This window comes from Trematomus bernacchii, unplaced genomic scaffold, assembly GCF_902827165.1.
Source record: "Trematomus bernacchii unplaced genomic scaffold, fTreBer1.1, whole genome shotgun sequence".
Classification (NCBI taxonomy): Eukaryota; Metazoa; Chordata; class Actinopteri; order Perciformes; family Nototheniidae; genus Trematomus; species Trematomus bernacchii.
In genome coordinates this window covers 41,435-64,489 of record NW_022987817.1, presented here as the reverse complement: position 1 = coordinate 64,489, position 23,055 = coordinate 41,435, and the positions used below count along the sequence as shown (strand labels likewise).

The 23,055-nt window shown below is 39.7% G+C and overlaps 1 protein-coding gene across 2 annotated transcripts; it reads right to left on the bottom strand.

Annotated features, from left to right (window-relative positions):
- On the bottom strand, positions 1-18,561 carry LOC117498817. 2 transcript variants are annotated; one of them, XM_034150962.1, is made up of 4 exons: positions 18,454-18,561; positions 17,444-17,527; positions 15,675-15,787; positions 1-5,607 (listed from the first exon to the last, which is right to left on the bottom strand). In XM_034150962.1, exons 3-4 carry the CDS (start codon positions 15,772-15,774, stop codon positions 1,919-1,921), a joined length of 3,789 nt encoding a protein of 1,262 aa, XP_034006853.1. In that variant the 5' UTR covers positions 15,775-15,787; positions 17,444-17,527; positions 18,454-18,561; the 3' UTR covers positions 1-1,918. The 2 variants fall into 2 exon arrangements, with proteins under 2 accessions (XP_034006853.1, XP_034006854.1); XM_034150963.1 differs by lacking the exons at positions 17,444-17,527; positions 18,454-18,561 and adding an exon at positions 9,814-10,004 and having other exon boundaries at positions 191-5,607; positions 15,675-15,750.
- Positions 18,562-23,055: the final 4,494 nt, after the last annotated feature.

Sequence of the window (23,055 nt, the reverse complement as noted above, 5' to 3'; positions counted from 1 at the left end):
AAAATGACATTTATTTATTGTTAATGAATGATTTCTCCTTCTGTCAGTAAATGATAATCAATACACATCAGTATCAGGTATAATGTTTTTAAAACTCAAAGAATATTAAACTAATAGTAAGAATGTTAAACTAAGCAGGAAGTTGATAACCCGGTTAAAACAACAACACAGTAAAACGATTACAATGGAAATAAATTCAAACTTTATGTGAAAAATACAATATTTAAAAGTTATACTTTTTCCCTTCAGCTGTTGATAGATCTTCTTTAATCTCCTTATTCTCATATCTGTTGTTCTGATTAAAATAAACTTTCCATTAGTCTGAGTTATTGTTTAACGTTTAGAAAGGTCTCCATCATCCAGCAGGAGCCACCGTATCATTTCAGGACACTCAGCAATACAATCCATCATTAACAAAACTCACGTAGAGTTACACATCTCAAAGAAAATAACATGAAGAGCAGAAAAAACATTTAGCAATAATCTGATATTTGTAAATGATCATAATAGAAAATAAACATCACTTTTAATAAACTTGCAGGTTTCATCTTTTCCATTGGTGGTGATGGTGTCAGGACGTTAATGATTTCTGCACAAAACAATCACACTTTCACATTTCATGCACATGGTACATGTTACTTCCTGTCAAACAGAACATGCAGATTGCTCCTGCAGGGAGATGTTTGTGCAGGAGAACAATAAAGCTTTGTAATTCATTGATTAACACTAGAGCTCTGAGTGCGGGTCTATTTGGACTTCATGTGTTGTATCAGTGACGGAAGAAGTATTCAGATACTTTACTTTGGTTATAGTTATAATACCACATTGTATAGATACTGTTACAAGTAGAAGTCCTGCATTCAAAATGTCACACAGGTGAAAGTGTGTCAAACTATAATCAAAATGAAACTATAGTAATAAATGTAAAGGTACCCGATGCAGAAGAGTAAAGAGTAGAGTGGTGAAGTAAAGAGTCCAACATTTCACTTTGAACTGCATTCCACCTCAGCGCTGGGTGGACCGGGTTCTCTCATATTCCTACAGAACCGCTGATCCAAACAGCCTCACACGGGGCAGCACCTCCCCCTGGTCCATAGCAACACACATGCCAAACAGGAAGTAGATGGGTCCCAGGGTTGGTGAGATCATCTCAGATATAAAAACACAGACGTCTTCCAGTTTGTTGATAGATCTCCTCTTGGTCTTGCTGCCATCTGTTTGGTCTTGGTTTGGTTTTGATCCAAAGGATTTGTGATCACTGTGGACTCTGGAGGAGCTTCTCTCGGCTGCTCCTTCAGCATTTCTTCAAGACAAACCATCTTGCTTTAAAAAATGTAATCCTTCATGACAAAAAAAACTGTTAAACGATAACTTTGTAAGAACAGAAAATAAAAATAAATGACCCGTGAACATTTGTGTCATCGTCCCTTGGTTGTGTTGGCCATCAAGGACTCTTGATCAGTATCACTCACTATCCTGTCTTGTTTAATTTTGTATATACACGTCTCTTCTTTGATATCATGTTCAGCTCTTGACTTGGTCTCAGTTGGAGCTGGTCTTGATGTTGCCCTCAGTTAAAGATTCTTAACTTTGAAGCAGGTGTTCTCCTCTCCTTGCTTTACCCATGAGCTCTGCTTGTCCTCTCATCTCCATCAGGTACTGGACTCGTTGCTTCCAGCCTGACTTGCCCTCAGGTTTCTCTCCCTCAATAAGCAGGTCAATGTTCTCTGAATGGAGGAAATACTTGGCTTCAAACTGTTTCAGTTTCATTAAGTTGGCCTGAAAAATATTACTTTGCCTTCGCATTTCAACACAACAACAAAAATAAACAGCAAATCACACATGCCTTTGAAAGACACAAAGTATCCTGACTTTACCCCTCCTATTCCTCTGGCTTCCCTCCTCCCCTGGGCCTTGATCAGCTTAAATTACAACGTTCCTTTTTTTGTTTTTTAAACATGCCACCGGTGTCCTCTGGGCGCTCAGTTAGAGACTCAGAACTTTCAAGCAGGTGTTCTCCTCTCATTACTTTACCCATGAGCTCTGCTTGTTTTCTCATGTCTTTCAGGCACTTGACTCGTTCCTTCCAGCCTGACTTGGCCTCAGATTTCTCTCCCTCAATAAGCAGGTCAATGTACTCTGGAGTTGAGAGAGGATTTGGCTTCAGTGCGATCTCTCCTAGTCTGTTCAGACACTCAGCAGACCTCTTCATTATATCCCTCACTTCAGCCTGAAGACGCTTATATTCAGCCTTCATTTGGTTGATCACTTCCTGAACAGTTACCTTAGACTTTGAGGCTTCCAGGTACTTTTCTTTCAGATCATCCAATGTTTTCTTTTCTTTAACCTCCTTATACTCCCATTTGTACTTCTGGTTAAAATGTTGACTCCAATGACATTTGTCTTTACACTGAGTACAGTTTCCATCTGGTCCCATTGCTTTACATCGACTTTTATCTGCATCATTGTCAAATGGACATGGCCAGTGACAGGTGACATGACACACCTGACAGTTGGTGATGAACTTTCCAGAGCCAGATATGTCTATTTTAGCAGGCTTTGTATAAACTATTGTGATCTTAAATTCCTTATTTCTTCTGATCTCTGCTTCATGCAGTTTTAGTTGTTCAGAGGTCTCTTTTATCGCCTCAAGCTTGGCTAACCCTTCTTTAACCCGCTTTTGCAAATTTTCCATTGAGACCTGGAGCTGCTTTCTTTCGCTGAGGACTTCCTTTGTCATTGTCAAGCTTTTGGTTGTCATCTTTGAAGAAGCGGCAAAGAACGTTTTCATGCTTTTCTTCCCCATTTCCCAGAACATCGGATCAAAGCCTCCATCTTCCTCATCCCCACTCGAGTCAGCAGCAGATGATTGGTTCTGTGCAAACAATGCAGAATTATTGAATTTGAAGTGAACTGGCAGCCCGTGTTTTGTTTTAGGACATGGGACACCTGAAGCTTTGATCGCCTCTAGAACTGGTGGGCGTTGGCCGTCTGCGAATGTCACCAAAACCTGGATGTTTTCTTCCACATCTTTGCCAAAGATTGAGAGCACAGCATCAAACACATACTTCTGTGTTGCTGTGAGCCGAGCTAAAGAAGCCTGAGCTACAAAACACACAGCGTCAATTTCACTGACGCCATGCTCGGCAGAGAAGAGATTACGTAGCTGTTCTTTGATCTCCTCATCTCTTTGTATGCCTCTTGTATCTCCAAAACCTGGAGTATCAACAATGGTCAGAGAGAAAGGGATTCTAAAGTCCTCTTGGTGGTTGATTTTGTACACAGTGACTTCAGAGGTCTGGCTCTCAGCTTGAGATCTCGACTGATCCTCATCAACTAATTTGAATCTGAAATTGTCCTCCCACTCTACACCAACAATGTAGTTGATGAGTCCATTGATCAGAGTGGACTTTCCAGATCCAGTTGCTCCGAGAAGCATTATTGTACGATTTCGTGTCAATTTGTCTTTGCCAAAGTTGTACCTCCGGCATCCATCAACTTCCATGTCTTCTTCTGTCAGAGGCAGTTTGTAAACTGAGGGAGATTCAGAGTTGATCCTTTTGCTTTTACTTTTGAGGAATTCTGCAAGACGTGCACATTCTGGTTTAATTGTACTGACATTAACAGGGATGCTTTTTTTGCTTCTTCCAGCTGCACCACAATCACACCTGACCCTGACAGCGTATTCTGTCTCTGGCTGGAGTCCTGAAATGATCGCCTTCTCAGCTCCTGCCTTCTTTTGCTCCCAGTGGAGATCTTCCTCTTTCACCTGTTGGTCTGGTTTGGCGTACTCCACGATGTAGCTCAAAACGTGGACATCTTGTCCGAGCTCAGCAGGTTTCTCCCAGCTGACTGATATCTCACTTGAGGTAGATTCAACATGGAGTTTTCCAGGAGGGCTGCAGGGTAAGGTTTTAATGGATCCACTGACTTCATTGGCTGGCCCGGCACCTACTGGTGTCTCTGCCCTGCATCTGAACATGTACTCTGTGTTAGGACTCAGGCCGCTCACTGTGACTTCTTCAGCTTTGGATGCTGTCTTTTGTTTCCAGCCGTCCTCTCCTCTGACACAGTACTCAACAGAGTAGGAGGAGATGTCCTCTGCTCCAAATCTGGGTGGAGAAATGTTCAGTGTCACACTGTTGTGATGTATATCACTTCCTGTTACTGTTGCAGGCTTTGAAGGCGGCTCAAAGTTCTCATTGACAGAAAAACCGTCTGTATAAAGGTAGATGCTGGCACCTCTCTGCGTCTCGTTTGTTAAACCCACCGTCAGAAATGTGATGTTCTTGTTCTCCTTGTTGGCCTCTGCAAAATCACTGAAGAGCTTTGCTTTATGCCGCATTGCTTCCATTTCTTCTCTTGAGTTGTACCATTGATCTGGAGGGGGGGGATCTTGAGTATCGTCTGGTTTGGGTGTTTTTTTAAAGTGGTTTGATAAAGTTGAGAGGTACGGTTCATCACTTCCCATTGAGGTGAAGACAAAACACACAGCATGCTCTGCATTGCAGCTTTCTTTGTACAGGTCTGTTTGAGATCTGATGATCTTGGTGTTTGTCATCATGTTGGTCAGATACAACACGGTGCATATTTCTATCTCCTTGCAGTCCATCCACTCGTTCAGGTCCTTGCTGTTGAAAGGAGAAGAACATGTCTTCCTCAGGATCTCTGCGAGCACAGCTTCTTCTTCTCCTCCTCCTCGGATTGATGGTACTTTCTTTGCCAGGGTTCGTTGGAATTCCATTCTGAACTCGGAGCACATATTTTTTAAGTTTTTTAGTTTTTCTCCAATCTGTGGGAACTGCTGTGCAGTTTGGGTTCTCAGTGTATCATTGCACCTCATTTGCAGGTTACTGAAGTCCTCCAGGACACTCTGACATTCTTGAACTAATCCTATACTTATCTGACGGACAAGTTTAGCGGCAGTAGAATCTAAACATGTCAGAGGCAACAGCCAGGCCATCACTGGTACTGCGTTTTCCCCGTTGGCTCCCAGCAGCTTTGGCAGACTTTGGTACACCTCTACTGCACCCTGAAAGGATGTAGGAGGTTTCTGAATCAAAAAGTCTCCAAAGAATCTGCAGGACAGTTTCTCAACATTTGCTTTGTCCTTGTCTTCCATTTTCAGTGAGCCTTCGCCCTCTATTGAAAGGGAGCTAATTTTCTTGAACATCACCTTCAAGTTGTCCTGAATGTCTCGATGGTTTTCCTTGACAGACACCTCACGGTCAAAGACAAAGAAGGCTTGTGCGCCATAAAGGATACCTGTGACTACATGTGTTGCTATTCCTTGATCAAATACATATGGATGCTTAACATTGCCTCTCCCAAGATGATTCATGGACAGTTCTTGGAACTTTGTGGTAGCTTGGTACATCAGAGTTACTCTGGCATGATTTTTGGAAGTCTTAGTATCATTCAGGTATTTGGCTGATCCTTCAACCTTTACCAGTCCACTCAAGAAACTTGCCTTCAGCGATGCTTCAACATTTAGTGCTGAAAATTTGTCCTCAATTGATTCAGATGCAACTATATAATAATCATTACAGTTATGTTGTCTTTCTTCAGTATGTTTTTTAAGGTCCTCATGGTCCCACAAATTCATTCCTGCAAAAGAAGAAGAAAGAATCGAGCTCCTTAATACACACTAACTTCAGGGGAAAGTCATATAATGTCTATGTTGACGTTATGTCAAGGTCCCTGTCATCACTTTCCAACGCAAGGGGGGGCCCCTTAACGTCCTGCTGAAGCATACAATGCGAGACTGGTTGCATTAAAATCATTATTATGCTTTAAACGATGTCTCAGACTTTGACTAGGGCGGCTCAAAGTATTTTGTCCGGCCGTTGTGAAGATTACTTTGTTTATTGTCCTTGTTTTTTTTTTGTAAAGTAAAGTATTTTCAATCGAGGCGCATCAAACATGTGACGTCATATGATCCGTCGCATTTAAAGTCCATTGCTGAATCCCTCATGGTAAGTAGCAGAGCTGCATTTATTACATGGGTATAATCAGAGATGACGAAAAACATTAAATATACACCACAACTGTTATTAAGTCCAGTCAGCAAGTATTGTAAGTGTTATAGCAGAATGTTTATTACAGCTTATTTCTGGTATATTCATTAATGTCACATGGTATAAGCTACAACTTTACGCCTAAAAAACTTTTTTCCTACATGGTCAAGCTCTCGATTGGGTTCTGCTAAGACGTATGATTAAATGTATTGTTCGAAGTTGGGATCTGATTGGTTTCAGCACCGTGGCTGAACAATGTTGCAGGAGATGTTTGTTGTGTGTTTAGGAAATTGTGGGTGAGTAAAAACACAACACAAACAACATCTCATGGTTTCAAGAAGTTTACAAATTATAGATAAGACTCTAAGACCTAGTGGTCGACTGCAGGCTGTTAACCCAGAATGCAAGTGCTATTTTCTACCCAGGTCAAAGCTGTCTTTTCCCCTTGCAATCTTGAGGAGGGAAGATGGATCATTATGAGGCAGACTGGAGTATCAATGAAGGCAGCTGGATAACGTCCAGCTATTCTTCCACTGCTATTGTCTTATAGGTTTGGGTCAACACGAAGAATAAAACCCAAAACTTCTGAGATGATTTACAGCCAAGTATATTAGTAATCTAAAACTCCAGAGAACATATCAAAGATCTACCGTTAACTGTTCTTTTACAGAAGTCTCAGTTTTCTGACTACAGTTCCGTCCAATTCAAATGGTAATGATGTTGCTTTCATCAAGGGATTTTGCTATGAGATGGAACACCACAGCATGAAGGCTAAGATAACAATTCCATCTGAAGGCTACACATTGAGATCGGAACGTGCACCACCTGAAGAAGTGTTTACTGGACAATATAACAGAAGCAGAACAAGTGGACGCCAGTTACATCTTGATATAAGATGTTTTATAATGTATAATCGAGTATTACATTGCATGTTACTTTGTTATTAGGTTATGTATGTAAGTTTGTTATACTTGAATGGGACAAATAGATTTTTTTCCTCTTAAGCATACTGAGGTTTTTAAAAAATTTTTTTCCATTTAAGTAGAGTAGATTAGCGCAAATTGTCTTTTCTTCCACTTTTTGTGTTATAATCAAAAAGGTGTTTTTTTGGCTATTTGTGAGTAGGTACAGTACAGGTGACCTGTGACTTCTGCCTTGAGTGAAAGGGCTTTCGAGGGCGGAACTCAGTAGGTTACTTGTAATAATTATTATTTTTGATTGTGTGACCTTAATTAATAAAAGGAGGGAGTGTTATGGCAGAATGTTTATTACAGCATATTTCTGGTATATTCATTAATGTCACATGGTATAAGCTACAGTATAGTGGACGGTGTGTTGTTCATTTGGTTTGCTGGAAGGAGGCCCATCTATAGGCAACCAGCTGAAACTCTTCACCAGCAGTTGTATACATTGGCATGTGTGGTAGCTGCTAAATAAGGTCATGAAATCTGGGATCATGTAGAACTCAGAGGATGCAACATATATGACTGTATAAGGTTGGAACATCTCTGCCACGTATGCTGTTTCAAGTGTATGTTCGTGTGTGTTTTATATGTATAAAGCACATGAGATCTTTCTGTTCTGGGGGGGCAGTTCCGCGATTGGCTGCTGTGGCAGCAGGTGATGTACTCCCCATTATTGTTTGTTTGTTGCAACAACTAAATAATAATTACTGATCTGATATCTGTGTTTGTGTTTTATTGATTCCTCTCTGTTTCATTCTTTCCTGTTGTGTTATGCTGGATCACCACAACAGTAAGCACCTTAAGAAGTGCAGGGTAGTCGTTTTGTGAGTTTGTGAATCATTTTAAGACATTAAATTACAACTTACTGGACTATGTGTGGTATACTAGCTAACGGCTGCTAGCCATTAGCTACTATCCATTAGCTACTAGCTATTAGCTTTTAGCTCGTAGAATTTTACATTTTAATGGGGTATGAGTGAATTGACTGAATGACACCTAATAAGAGCAGTCCAAATTATTATTCCTACATGTTTATGACAGATGTGTATCTTATTCACAGCCCTTCAAATATAGTGTTACTTTTATTTGTCAAATATAATCATACTTTACCTTTACTTGTCCCACAGAGGGGAAATGTACATTGTTACAGCAAAACTTTAATTAAGAGGCATGCATACATTTGAGATAAAATAATAAATGACAATTTATGAAACTACACATCCAGGTTGAACACAAAACATAACACTAGTGTAAAAGGTACCTTGGCTAATTTTCTAAATATTGTTTATTTTCTTTCCACACAGGTCTTTCGAAGTTCCGAGTTATATACCCCTGTGATCTGCGATTCAATCACCCACCGAAAGGCACTTTTAAGAGCCACATTTGTTTTGTCAAACTGTCCTTGTCAGTGTGCCTTGTCCCTACCTGTGTTGTTGTCTGTGTATCTCTCTCTGTCCCTCTCTCTGTCTCTCACGTTTGCATTCTCTCTCGCTATCTGTGCTTACTCCTGTTTTGTCTAATCTGTCCATCTCTTTGTTCACTTTTGCTTTTCTGGTTTTGTATATATTACTGTTTGTCTGTCTTAGAGTTATGACTCGACCAAAGTTACGGCCGTGCCCTACTTGCCAGACTCTAAATAAGGCAAGCATCAAAACGTGCACTGTCTGTTACGGGACCCTGTCAACAAAGAAGATATTTATAGAAAAGGCAGCGACCCTGGATGGCCAATTCGAAATCGGAATGTTAACCGTATCATCGATTCTGCCCGTATTGCAGTAAGTCAAAAATGCTCATAGCTCATTCATTTCTGCTAAGTGAAGTTAAGCTTTATTTCTTTAACATATCATAAGACAATATGATCAGGCATTTAAATAAAAACACAAGGTCTCATTTTCATCAGTTTCTGTCATCCTGCAGGGATACTTTTTACATCCTTGACTTTGCCCATCTGTCTGTTTTCTAAATCAAGTTCCATAGTGAAGCTCAATTCGATAAAGAAAATGAAACAAACAATAACTAAAGTAGGACCATACAGTCAGCAGAAATTATCAGCACAAGTTCAACCTCTTTGTCATCCACAAAACAGACTTGCGATGAAAACCAAACAAGCCATGCCATTACAACACACCTATGAGACAATTGACACATATTTGAACAAATACATATTATTTAAATAATTAACTCCGTCTAAATAAGTATTTTGACTCCTACAATATTGATATCAGGGTTTTTGGTCAAAATTCCAACCCCAGGCAGAAGCCATCTCTACCTATGTATTATGTTAAAGAGCAATAATAGTCAGTGTTTCCTATCAAATAATAATCCTTACAGTAGTCCTGAGTCCTTAGGATGGCGATGGCAGGAACAGCAGAGGCACCTTTTCCCTTACATGAAAATGACCATTGGTCTTATACAATGCAAGATCAAATGTTGTTGTTTCTATGGTTTATCGAAATCAAACTATTTGTCGCTAAATATCTAACATCATATTAAATTAGCTGTCCTTGAAATTAAATAGCTTTCTACAGTACTAATGTGTTTAAAAATGTAGTGGTTTGAACTAATGTGTTGCAACAGTTTTTTTTTCATTTCAGGTGTTGAAACTTGAGGCTCTGGGCCTCAAGCCAATTTTATTTTATGGACATAGAGACAAGAAATCTCAAAATAAGTGGGTAGCAGATGTCATGACCCATTTCGCCTCTTCTTCTCTGACCAAACACATTTTGGATAAGATGCGGAGGGCGTATTAAATCCTATTTTCTTGTTTATTTTAGACCCCACTTTTGTGTGCCTACCAGTTTTTATTTAATAAATAATACTGATGTCTGTACCTGACACTCCCCCAGTCACAGATCACAGACCCTCACGGAAGAACAGCCCGCTGAGCAGTCACAGAGCTCCGACGCAGAGCAGCCACAGCCAGAGTTCATTGTTCTGAATCTTTTGACTTGCCCCACCTCACCCTCTTCTTCTCCATCCTCAACCAATACAAACATGCCACCACCAGAGACATCTTCACCTCCTCAAAAGGAGGGGCCACAAAAAAGAAAAAGAAAACAGTTGGAAAGTTTTGCATTGGAAATATTACTGCACACACTATTAATACATTCGCTTCCTGACAAATTTGACTTGTTGCATTTATCGGGTAGTAAAACCAGTCTTTATCGCATAACCAGGTCTTTGAATTTGTAAGCCTGAACACAGATTGTTATTCTTTAGTTATTATTTGTATTCTTTAATAAATAAATAAACAATGAACTTGACTGGTTTTCGTTGTCTCTGATTATACACATGTAAATAATGCAGCTCTTACCAGACGGGGATTCAGCAATGGACTTTAACCTCTTAAGCCCTGAGCCTGTTTTTCAGGTCTCAGACTCGTAAATGACATTCCCAGAACAAATGACCATATCTTCCCTTCTAAAAGGGTTAAATTAATAATCTTTATTCTCAAAGTAATGATAAACCTGTGAGTTGGATGTAGAAAAGTCAGAATCAATATAGATGTTTTTTATTTTAAAGAAAATTCAGATTTTACATAGCAAAAAACTGTAAATTATAGTGTCCGTCCAAAAATTATTTTTTACAGATAGTGAAAACTACCCTTGGATAATGGGTTAGTAGACTAAAAGCTTTAGGAATCCAAAGTACAACATATAATAAGTACCCTGTATCAAGATTGATGCAAAACAAGTGACATTTGACCTTTTTAGAGAGATTTAGCCAAAAACCACCACTTCTGGGGTCATTTGGGTGGATTTGACCTATCTCTGGCCCCCCTTGGTCGATTTTGATGAATGAAATCTCTTTATAACCGCTAGAGCCAATGGAATCGAGGGAAAGTTATACACCAAAACGTTAACAAATAAGGAGTGAGAGTGACGCGTTACCAAAACCGGAAGCTGCATACACTCTGGTGGCTACCATTAGCAGCTAACTTTTCCGCTCCGATTTTTACATAAAAAATGGAATTATGGATTATAAATAATTTCTTCAAAGGCACAGGTACATTATCAACCTATGGATCAACAGTTGTAGCATTTTTTTTTTTCGTTTTAATGCCATTGAACACGTCTTTTGACCTAATTGACAGCTACGGTGAGACGATCTGCCGTAAATGCTCCGTAAAGGTACTGTTGTGATGTCTGTGTTTGCTTCCCCTGTCGCAAGTTCGGATCGCTCAGTGATGATACTATACCTAAATAATCAGTGGAGTCTCAGCTTTAATAGGCTATATTGTATGTGCAGCTACGATAAGTAATAAGGGTATCTTTATCTTGAATTGCGTGCCGCAGTGCGTTAGAATTGTTTCGCTCAGGGGTCATTTAGACGCTTCTTATGAGACTTGTGTTTTGTTTTGGTAAAAATGGTTCATATCTTCAGTTAGCTGAGATTCTTTCCGTTAATCTGGTGCTACACATTAATAGTTTCATAAATGTTAAGAAGCCCTGAGACATTATCTCGAAAAAAAAACGGTGGGAGGGGTCCAATGGGGGAACCGCCGTGCTTAAGAGGTTAAATGCGACGCACCACATGACGTCACATGTTTGATGTACCGTGATTGAAAATCCTTTATTAAAAAAACAAAACAAGGACAATAAACAAAGTAATCTTCCCAACGGCCGGACAAAATACTTTGAGCCGCACTATAGTCAAAGCCCGAGACACCGTTTAAAGCATAATAAAGACAATATATAGAGAGCATAATGTTTTTAAAAGCAACGCAGTCTCGCAACGTATGCTTCAGGAGAGAACGGGCCGCAGTCCGCAGGGAGCATTCGCTCGCGATCTCAAGTCGTCTACCATATACGTTTAGGGAGCTCTATAGAAGTCTATGGACATCCCCGAAAGTTGAAACTCAACGTTAAGGGGCCCCCCCTTGCGTTGGAAAGTGACGACAGGTACCTTGACATAACGTCAACATAGGCCGAGCTGGGAGTGAGAATGTGTTGCATCAAAAGCTAAGACGGTCCCTTTTTATGGAGTATACTAGATAGCTGGTCTCCATGCTGAATTCAAATGAGACCTGGAAGCCCCCCATCAGGACACCCAAGTTGATATTTGGGTCATGCACTGATGAATGTTCATTCAAATATTTGAAGAGATTTGGGGCCAAGTGGTTGCCTGTCTTTAAAGAATCCTTTATCGAGTTCTAACTTCTAACTTTCTCTCCGGTCTCTGTCTCTTATCTATACTGAAACAAAGATGAGGATTCCCTCAGTTGTCTGTGCTTCCTTTATAGTTCCCTGACTCTCACCACTGTTACGCTGACGACACGCAGATTTACTCTTCAGCTAGACTAAATGTGTTGGGTAATATTAGTACTCTCCATGACTGCCTGTATGGATGTCACTTAATTTCTTGATCTAAATTCATACAAACAGAGGTCTTTCTTTGTGTTCCTGGTAACTTTGTCTCTAAATCCTGCATCAGAACCCTGGCCCCCCAACGTCAAACCCTACTCAGGAAACCTGGGTGTGATCTTTGACCAGAATCTGAACTTGACCCTCACATAAACAAGCTAGTCCAAACCTGCTTCCGCCAACTCTACAACATCACAAAAGTCAAATCCATGCTATCAACCAGACATCTGGAATACAGATGTAGCACCTCATTTCGGACAGTTTAAAATGTGAGGGCCGTGGTCGGCACGGGCTCTGCCCTCGCTCAAAGGACAACCTCCAGCGTGACTTGAGACTGCCCCCTTGATTAATAAATGTAATTATAATGAAGCCAGCTGCAATGGATCATTGATCCACCAGGGGGTGCAGTGGGGTTCCACACTGGAGCTCATGTGAAATAAACTCTGATAAAGTACGGTAGATTTATGTCTGGTACTACTGTATAGCGGATCTTTGTTAAGATCCATATGTCACGGATAGGATCATAGTCTGTGCTAAATAAGAGACATGTAATCATTTACAAAACATCACCATGTTGTTATTTAACAAAATAATGTTGTTTAGTCCACAACTACTGTATAAAAAACATCAGGAAGCCCGCCGGCTCCAAAAACGAACAAGAGGAAATGCAGCCCGGCTCTCGATTTGTAATCCTAATTTAATCATCATCTTCACCATGATCATTTATGTTTATGTTCGCCGAATTGACATGAAGGCAATGACAAATATGAATATACTTTAGTCAACTTCATTAAAACGTTATTAACGTGCCTAAACTCAGTCATTCACAAAAAATAAATATATTTTAATGGAGCCTCGTCAGGCAGATCAGGATCCCGACGCGTAGCGGAGGGTGTTATTTTCCCCATAATGACCAAGTCGCTTATTACATGGCCACATTCTCAACAAAGTAACGACATGACTCCCAATATTAATTGAAATGCTTTTATGGATTTAGAAAATGTTTTTATTGATTTAAAAAATAGTTGTATGTATTGATTTAAATTGACATGCATCCGCTAAGAAAAATAGTCCGTTGTTACCGTTTTTTAAACAGTCTGAATGAAACGGCAGCTCTCAGCTGTGTGTTTACACACCTAATGGCCCATCAGCCACAGCTCTCTCCCCCCCCTGATCTTTCTTCTCCAGCAGTTAAGTTAACTGTAGGTTACTCTGAGTGACAAGCTTACAGTTAGTGAAGTAACACTTTTTTTTGTGAGTCACGACCTGGCTGTTTCATTCTAACATAACACTCCAAATGCTACTGTTTCCACTCGGACTTCAATACAGCTACACCATTGTTTGGTTTCCATGGTAGCGCGTCTCTTTAGTAGCGTGCACTCCTTTCCTGTAAATTACAGGTCCAGCCAGGCAAAACAGTGCACTTCTCTTTCCCGCACTACTGTGACAGACCATGGGGCTGGGTCAGCCACTAACATATTCATATTTCTCTTCTCAAAAAGAGAAATATGAATGTTAGTTTTTAACTGAAATGATCAAATAAAGTCAAAATGTCACAGTGTTTACAAACATTGACCATACCGTTCACCAGCCCCCACCCCCCTATGTTGAGTATACTCTTTGTTTAAAACTAATTGGCCATCGAAATGTGTGTGTCCCAACCCCCCCTGTGATATCTCTTCTCCAGCAGTCTGTAGGTTTGTGTTCGCATATGTATGCTGTCACAGTTCCTGTTGTTTCTATCGCGCATTGCCGGTATGAAAGGGTCTGTGCCGGAAATATCAAACATTTAATAAAAGTGAAAAACAATGAACAAGATGTACGATTTTTGACTTTGTTTAGAGCAGTGATCTTCTCTTCCTCTCTGCAGCAGAGAGCTAAGCGCTGTCAGACCGGATCTAACCCTAACCCTGGAAAGTATTATCATCTGAAAGTAAAATGAATCATTATGTTATTAGTATTAAATACATATAAGTATTTTTACAACTTGTATTTAGAAATATTCCGTTGTAATTATTGATGCATAAATATGTTCATCCATTCAATGTGGCATCTGCTATAATTGGGTTAATGTATGAGATTACGTAATAATACAATATATTATAATATATGATATGATAATTACATTTTAATTGTCCTCATTTCTTATTTCATAGAAACTTAACAAACATGTAATTAAAGAATGGTGATATACACAGTGATATATGTTAAGGACTAACGTTTATAATAAATAGCCTAGTATTTATCCATATTCATAATAATATTTATATATTCAACAAACATTTTTAATGTAAAAGGTTCATAAAATAAAAACACAACACTGTCATTGCAAGTGACACTCAGTTAGTTGACTTTTGTTCAACTGCTAAATTTGTTACTGATAAAAAAGGGCTTCTACCTAATTACCTTAAATAAACTCACTAATTAATTAAACCAGTTCAATACGCATTATTCTTATTCTTATCATTCTTTATGAGCGCAGAAATAGTCTTAAAATCAGACCTGTTTTTTAAATGAAATCTGACGGCAGGCAGGCAGCTCTGATCACCTAATGATAAATGCGCAACACCTAATCGCCGGCCATTCAGCCACAGCTCCCTCCACTGTAGGCAAATCAAGCTGTAGACGGTGTGAAAGCGCCTATTGTTTTAAATAATGGTCGGAATGTGACCTGTGAGCCTTCTGAATTACCGTGGGATAGCACATTCTAAACTAAAATGTTCAATTAATAAAGTAACATCTTATCTTATCTTATCTTAATAATATCTTCATATTAATAATAATAATAAATCATACAGTATGTGTCCGAAAGGGAGCAGGAGGAAGCAAACACAAAAATATGCAAAAAATATACTGCATATTAAAGCAAACGATTGTAAAGGTAAAAGTATGAGCATAACAAATAAAGAAGTGTGATGTAAACATTTACATTATTATTATGATTATTTAATATATAAAGACTATATATTATTGAATTACAAGATTAGATATACTTTATTTGATCTAAAATATTGATGTGTTCAAATGCTCTTCAAAACAAAACTGAAAGTCCATGAAAAGTTGTCTTTCTGTTTTTGTGAATGAAGCGCCATCTCCTGGTTAAATCCTGAAATTGAAAATCTGGCAACGCCCTCTTGGAAAATAGTGGGAGGGCTTAACATTCCCAGACGCTGGTCTTAGGCAGGTCTTAGGCAGGAAGCTGTAAGCTGGAGTCCTATCTGGAGTGCTACATCTGTAACTGATTCATAACATTTTGTCTGTGTGTTTCCTTGTGGGGGCAAAAAGAAAATGTTGTTGTTCTGTTTTTAAAGGTGATGTATTTTTCTCACCAGGGACGAGAGAGTCGTTGCGGCAGTCGTACAACATCCCAAGACCGAAAGTCCGTCCGAGCGCCGCCACCTCCATCGTCCTGCTGCATTCAGAGTCCATCGCTCAGAACGAACTGAAAATAATCGACAACAGCTCGTTAGTTAACTTTTTTTGATTTGGTAATATTTTTACTACAAAGATATTCAAAACTTGAATAATGAGACCACTTCTAGAAATGGACCCAAGACTACTACACTACTTGAAAGTGACCTCAAAATGAATCAAGACATCCCTTCACTCTACTAAACAGAGTGCATCCTTTGTGTATATTTCCATCAACACATCAACCTGTACTGTATGTTGTATTTCTTTGTGTTTATGTGTATCAATCTGTTTCATACTACAGAGCGAGCTGCATGCTGTTATCTGTGCTGGGTTTAACATCCCATCAGCCTCCTGTCAGCTGCTGGTTCAAACCTGCACCATGCTGCCCTCTGGTGGCTGCTCACACAAACTGCTCAGGGCAAACTGCATACAGCCTGATATCACAAACTATACCCATAATCAGGGACGTGCGGTCAGGTGAGGCCTCACATATCTTCATGAAAATAAAAAATACAAATAAAAATACAACGAAAAAAATATTAATATTTCTCCACAGGTCTGTGCTATAATTGTATTTTCTGTAAGATTCCAAACATTTCGATCATTTTATTGGCGTATTTTCTGTTCCTATACGGTGAGAGATGCTGAGTCTCACCTCGGATTGCGGATAATGTTTACAGAGACTTTACTATGCGTCCTGACTCTCCATAGTCTAACTAATGTATGTAACGTATGTGTGTCACTGTGTGACATATTTAGTCTTGCTGATGTTACTTAAAAGCACAGTAAAAAGACAAGAGGTGAGGCAGACAGTACTCACTGCAGGGGGCGCACGTGAGCCCACAGGTTCTTGTTGCTACGTGATTCTACGCAGAGACGGTACACGCAAACAACAAGCTAGACTTTTGAAAATACAAGAAGATAAGGAGGACCTTTACAAAAAAGTAATGGAGATTTTTGTCCAGAAGGATACAGCCTGAGATCCCAAACAATACCCATAATACACTTTTAGGATCCACATCCAAGAACCAGGACTCTCTAACAATGACTTATTTCATCGGGAAAGGGAAGCAACACAAAATCAGATGCAGATGTTTTTCACCCTTACCCTGTTGCTGTTTGAACTTCTGAATTTCCCCACTGGGATTAATAAAGGTCCTTCTTATCTTCTTATCTTAGATGGTAAAATAAAGTGGTTTAATGACAAAATGACAAAACACTAAGTAAATGGATTCAAACAAATGAACCTTCTCATTAACAAATAAACACAGAGCCAAGATGGGTGCAACAGAGGACCACTTAGAGTTATATTTGATGAATGCGGTTAAACAATTAACAACCAAACAGCCAAAACAGCACTTACTGCAGTGACATTAGCATAAAGCTCTCTGAGCAGGGTCAAAGTAAAAGTGTTGGCCCAGTCTAATGATAAACAAATGACTACACACACAATATTAACATGCGTGGCATCTGACACCGATTCAGCGCCCTGACTGCCGGCTGTCCACAGCTTATATGGACAACAACAGCAAGTCGTCCATCTTTGGTAGAGTTAGTCTGACAGACAGCAAGTCTCCTCCTGCTCTGCTTCACTTAATGCAGTGAAGGAGGAAGCAGCCTCTGCATGTACCAGCATGTTGTTGATCATACCTGAAGATATAAAAGTGAGGGAACCATCACATACCTTGAGAGGGGGTAGCTGGCTGCGTTTGAGAGCAGGAAGGAAGGGAACAGGCTTTACTGCACAAAGAGGAGCAGTGTGTGTCATCTGTAGATTACAATATGCACTAAGTTACTGACTTAAAATGCTAATTGTTACAACAATATTAACAATCAATAATGTCATATATTATAATAGAGCACATATGAAATCCATTTTCCTGCTAAATTAGTCCCCTTGCTTTTGATACTTTAATAGTGAGATTAAGTATGGTTTTAAATGCATTTACTTGTAAAGGAGTCTTTGACATTAATCGGTATGTTTACTGAAGTAAAGACTCTGAATACTTTTTCCACCAAAGCAAAGTACTAGTTAATTGATCCTCCTCAAGGTCAACATCTTCTTGAATATCATACAGTATATGCCAAAAGGTGGAGCAGGAATGAGTTCTAAAACCAGCAAATGATTCAGCATTTTGGCACTTCCTGTGTCCTTGATTTAAAAAAATAATAATAATAATGATTTCAATTTTTATAGGGCCTTTCAAGAAACCCAAGGACGCTAAATATTGTTCCACGACATTGATCAAAAACCCTGCACCACTGTAAATAAGGAGAGAGTTATCAAAAATATTGTTGACATAATATCAAAGTAATATCACCAAAAGTAAAATGTTAACGGCCAACAATAAAGAAGCAACTGAAAGATTTCAGAAAGAAGTATGATATCTGTAAAAAATGAAATACGTCATAACAGAGCGTAGAAAAAAATGATCTTATTTATTTATTTGATAGGGACAATTAATGACCATCTGTATAAAATGCCAATTCATGTCCGTAGTCCCTAAGCAGGTAAAGAATACAGAAACTGTACCAGTAACAATATCCAATCAAAAACATACAATACACAAGTTAAAAAGACAAATTCAATGCACTAAGTGTTGCCTTAAAGATTAGTCTTACTTTGAGATTTCTTTAAATCAGATTACGGTTCTAACAGAAGTATTCAGTCTGTTTGAGATGTAGGAAACTCACCATAGATTCTGCTGTTTGTTGAGAAAAACCTGAGATTGTTGATTCTCCTTCAGAGAGAAAGAGAGAGAAATGCTCTCTCTGATAAACTGTTCACCTTTATCTGAAGACGTGGCATCAAAGTACTGAATACAAAAAGAAGACGGACCGGATCACACCTGTGACGTGCATGGTTGTGTCTTGGTATGAAGAATATGCAACCACAATACAATCTACAGCCAAAATCAGCAGAGCAGGAAGGTCAGTAAACAAGTCTGAATGGATTTTTTAATAAATGCGAGGGAGTCTTTGTGGAAGACAACTTTATTGAAGTGTATGTTAGTTTGTCCAATATTACACTTGATCCGCTATGTTAGGGGATCAAAAGTAATATGACACATTAACATAAACTTGAATAAAGTAGTCATATTTAGATAGCACTGATGAACTGACAGTACAGAATAAAAAGACTGATAAAGTGACCATCACTGTTCAAAGATAGATCTTTTTAATAATGGTGTCTAAGACAGCCAAACAAACAATGTTTACAGAGCAAAATCTATTGACAGGTTATCACTTTTAAAATGCCAAAATAACACTCAACACTAAAACAGGGTCTAAATAGATTAAAATAAATACTTTTAAAAGGTTTACATAATATGTGCAAAACAAATAACATCAAATAAAATAAAACAGCCTAAATAACTTAAAATATATAATATTAATAGTTTTTAATTCAAGTCACAACTCAAACACGTAATGCGCGTGTTTATTGTTGCATCCTGCCACCGGTGGCGCTAGCAGGTGCAGTGCTTGCAGGGCGCACCACCATCAATAACAAACGCAGAAGAAGACCGACAATCTTTTCGAAAGGCAGTTGGATATAGGATAATTAAACATGTTTATTAGCAATTCCAAGCGTTCTAAACCCACTGTGGGCTATGGTGCAATCCTCCTGCGTGTGTGAGTATCTTTGAAATGTTTCTGCGACACATTGTTGGTTCACAGCGCAAAATCCAGTTTCCTGAGAATTGTCTATGGATCGTCAAGGGACTATAGATACTGAGGGCGGCCGTACACCTACAGTCACGAAAGGGGCTACTTAACCGTGCAAGTCAATACAATCAATGCATGATGATGATGATGACTTTGAGAGTAGGCAATCTAGGCATATTAACTAAATTAATTAAACATACTTATCACGGCGAGTCGGCGACGGTGTACTGAGATTTTTTTTTTTTTTTCATTTTTTTTTTTTCATTTTTTGCTAGGGAGCCCTTAGTGGCTGCGGGGCCCTAAGCGGCCGCTTATGTCGCTTACGGAGCGTCCACACAGCAGCGTTAAAAAAATCTTGGAGGTGGGCGTATCTGAAGCTTGGGGATTTTTTGCGAGCAAGGCACCAACAATCAATAACTCCCGCCCCCGACATACGAAGCAAAAAAGCCCGAAGTAAACTGGATATAAACTCCCCAAACAGGCGAAAACCTACCACTGTCTCTGCCACCTCCCTCCATGCCTGGCTCCTCCGGTTTATATCCCGGTAGGTAAATAGGGACTGGTCATAAACAGAGATGGGGTCGTTACTAAAAAAAAGTAATATATTACAGTAACTCATTACTTTACTCGTTACTTTACTCGTTACTTTACTCACAGTGTTTACAAACATTGACCATACCGTTCACCAGCCCCCACCCCCCTATGTTGAGTATACTCTTTGTTTAAAACTAATTGGCCATCGAAATGTGTGTGTCCCAACCCCCCCTGTGATATCTCTCAAACATTTCATAAAAGTGAAAAACAATGAACAAGACTTAACGTATTAATAATAATTAATTATATTTATTCCGTTTGGATGTACGATTTTTGACTTTGTTTAGAGCAGTGATCTTCCCTTCCTCTCTGCAGCAGAGAGCTAAGCGCTGTCAGACCGGACCTAACCCTAACCCTGAAAAGTATTATCATCTGAAAGTAAAATTAATCATTATGTTATTAGTATTAAATACATATAAGTATTTTTACAACTTGTATTTAGAAAAAATATTAAAGCAAACGATTGTAAAGGTAAAAGTATGAGCATCAAATCAAATCAATTAAAGTGACTGAGGCTTTTTAACATAGACTTTTCAGTGTCCCACATCCTGGGGATTGTGTTTACAAACATTGACCATACCGTTCACCATCCCCCACCCCCCTACTGTATGTTGATTTTTGACTGTTTGCCTACATGTAAATGGGTGGCATTTAGTACCTACCCCCCTCTGAGTGAATATCTGTTGTACCTGTCCGGGGCTAAGCCCATAGGACGATGCTCTGATGTCATCACCCTCTCACATTTGTCATATGTTTACAAAAAACGATGTTAACACTTTCTCGTTCTTAATATATGCTATATTTAGGGTCGCAGATAGCAAATCACTGTGACCGGATATAGTTTTTTCGGCTTAGTGAACGTGTGTCTCTTCCTCCGCGGCTCCTCCGTGCAGAGAGTTTGCAGCGGTGTGTGTCAGCAACGTGCAGTCAGGGGAGGCACGGATTGGCCGTCGGGAGACTCGGGACTTATCCCGGTGGGCCGCTGGCCAGCTGTGAGTTCTGGAGAATCACAGAACGGCCGGACGCCAACGGCCCGGTTCGCTTACGGCCGACAACATCTAAATGCAATTTATGAAAGCCTCACTCTTATTGTTCTTGGGGCATTAAAAACAAAATTTTAACTTTAGTTTTTTATATAATATCTGCATTTTCTCTTGTGAAAAACTAAGTCTTAGTTTGGCCATAGTTATTTAATATATAAAGACTATTATTGAATAACAAGATTAGATATACTTTATTTGATCTAAGATATTGATGTGTTCAAATGCTCTTCTAAACAAAACTGAAAGTCCATGAAAGTTCTCTTCCTGTTTTTGTGAAGGAAGCGCCATCTCGTGGTTAAATCCTGAAATTTAAAATCTGGCAACGCTCTCTTGGAAAATAGTGGGAGGGCTTAACATTCCCATATACTGGTCTTTGGCAGGTCTTAGGCAGGTAACTGGCAGGTAGTAGGCAGGAAGCAGTAAGCTGGAGTCTGAAATAAGATGCTCCATCTGTATGAACACCGGAGCCAGCCCATTTAATGCTTTAAAAACAAATTTAAAATCAATTCAGAACCGAATTGGAAGCCAGTGCAGTGAGGCCAGAATTGGGGTGATGTGGTCACGTTTTTTGTGGCCAGTGAGTAGACGTGCAGCTGCGTTCTGGACTAGCTGCAGGCGTTTAATTGACGCCTGGTCCATACCCACGTACAGAGCGTTGCAGTAGTCAAACCTCGAGGTAACAAAGGCATTAATAACCCTTTCCATGTCCTCAAAACGATAAAAACGACTTAGTCTTGGCCAATAGTCGTATTTTAAAAAAGCAGGTTTTGACTACGCTGCTGACCTGCTTATCGAATTTAAAAGCGCTATTGAAGGTCACTCCAAGGTTCGTGACAGAGGGGAGGATATTATTTTTGAGGGAGCCCAGAATATCAACCTGGGAGGCTAGAGGTTGGGGTCCAAAAAAGATAACCTCAGTCTTGCTCTCATTGAGGTTGAGGAAATGTTGGCTCAGCCAGGATTTGATCTCTGCTAAGCAGTCCATCAATAGCTGTAATGAGTTAACATTTGAATTGAGTGGCAGATAGATCTGTACATCGTCGGCGTAGCAGTGGAAGGGGATGTTGTGTTTTGTGAGAATTGAACCTAGGGGCAGTATCTACAGTAGAAAAAGGATGGGGCCCAAAATCGAGCCTTGGGGAACCCCACAGGTAAGAGGGGCTATGGCTGAGGAGAAGGCACCTAGCTGTACTGAGAAGCTATGGTCTGTCAGGTAGGACCTGAACCATGCAAAGGCAGAGCCTGTAATGCCAGCGGACTGTTCAAGCCGTGACAACAGGATGCTATGGTCCACAGTGTCGAAGGCAGCTGTTAAGTCTAACAGCACCAAGACAGCTGGGCTACCTGAGGCGGCGGCTAGGAGCAGATTGTTAAAAACTCTTAAAAGGGCTGTTTCAGTACTGAGCATGGGTTTGAAGCCAGACTGAAACTTTTCATGGATTCCATGCGTGGTTAAAAAAGACTGCAGCTGGGCGTAGACTACTTGCTCCAGGGCTTTTGATAAAAAAGGTAGCTGGGAGATGGGCCTAAACTTTGCGAGAATGGAAGGGTCGAGATTTTTCTTTTTAAGTAGTGGCTTAACCACGACATGTTTGAAGGCAGCTGGGACACATCCTGAGCTAAGAGAGGTATTTATAAGTAATAAAATACTTGCTCCAACTGATCCTAAAACATCTCTGAGAAGGCGAGAGGGAATGCTGTCTGAGGTGCAGTTTGTCGGCCGCAGGTGCTTGACTACATCCGAGAGAGAAGAGAGGGATACAGGCTCAAAGTGGTCGAGGACAGCAGGGCACAGAAAAGGAGCAGGATCTGGCGTAGCACTAGTGTGGGCTAGCCTAAGAGCAGATACTTTTTCAATAAAACATTTAAGAAACTTATCGCAGAGAGCAGTCGATGGCACAATTGGAGGAACATCACAGGGATTAATGATCGAGTTGAGGACATTAAAAAGAACTTGAGGTTTAAGGCTGTTTTTGGAGATTAGCAGAGAAAT

What these genes read in the sequence shown, in the direction of transcription:
- LOC117498817 (XM_034150962.1), bottom strand. Translation starts at nt 15,774, where the DNA reads ATGGACTCTGAATGCAGCAGGACGATGGAGGTGGCGGCGCTCGGACGG. An exon ending in CAACGACTCTCTCGTCCCTG is followed by an intron (nt 5,608 to 15,674) that starts GTGAGAAAAATA and finishes CTTCTTTTGCAG; the next exon opens with GAATGAATTTGTGGGACCAT.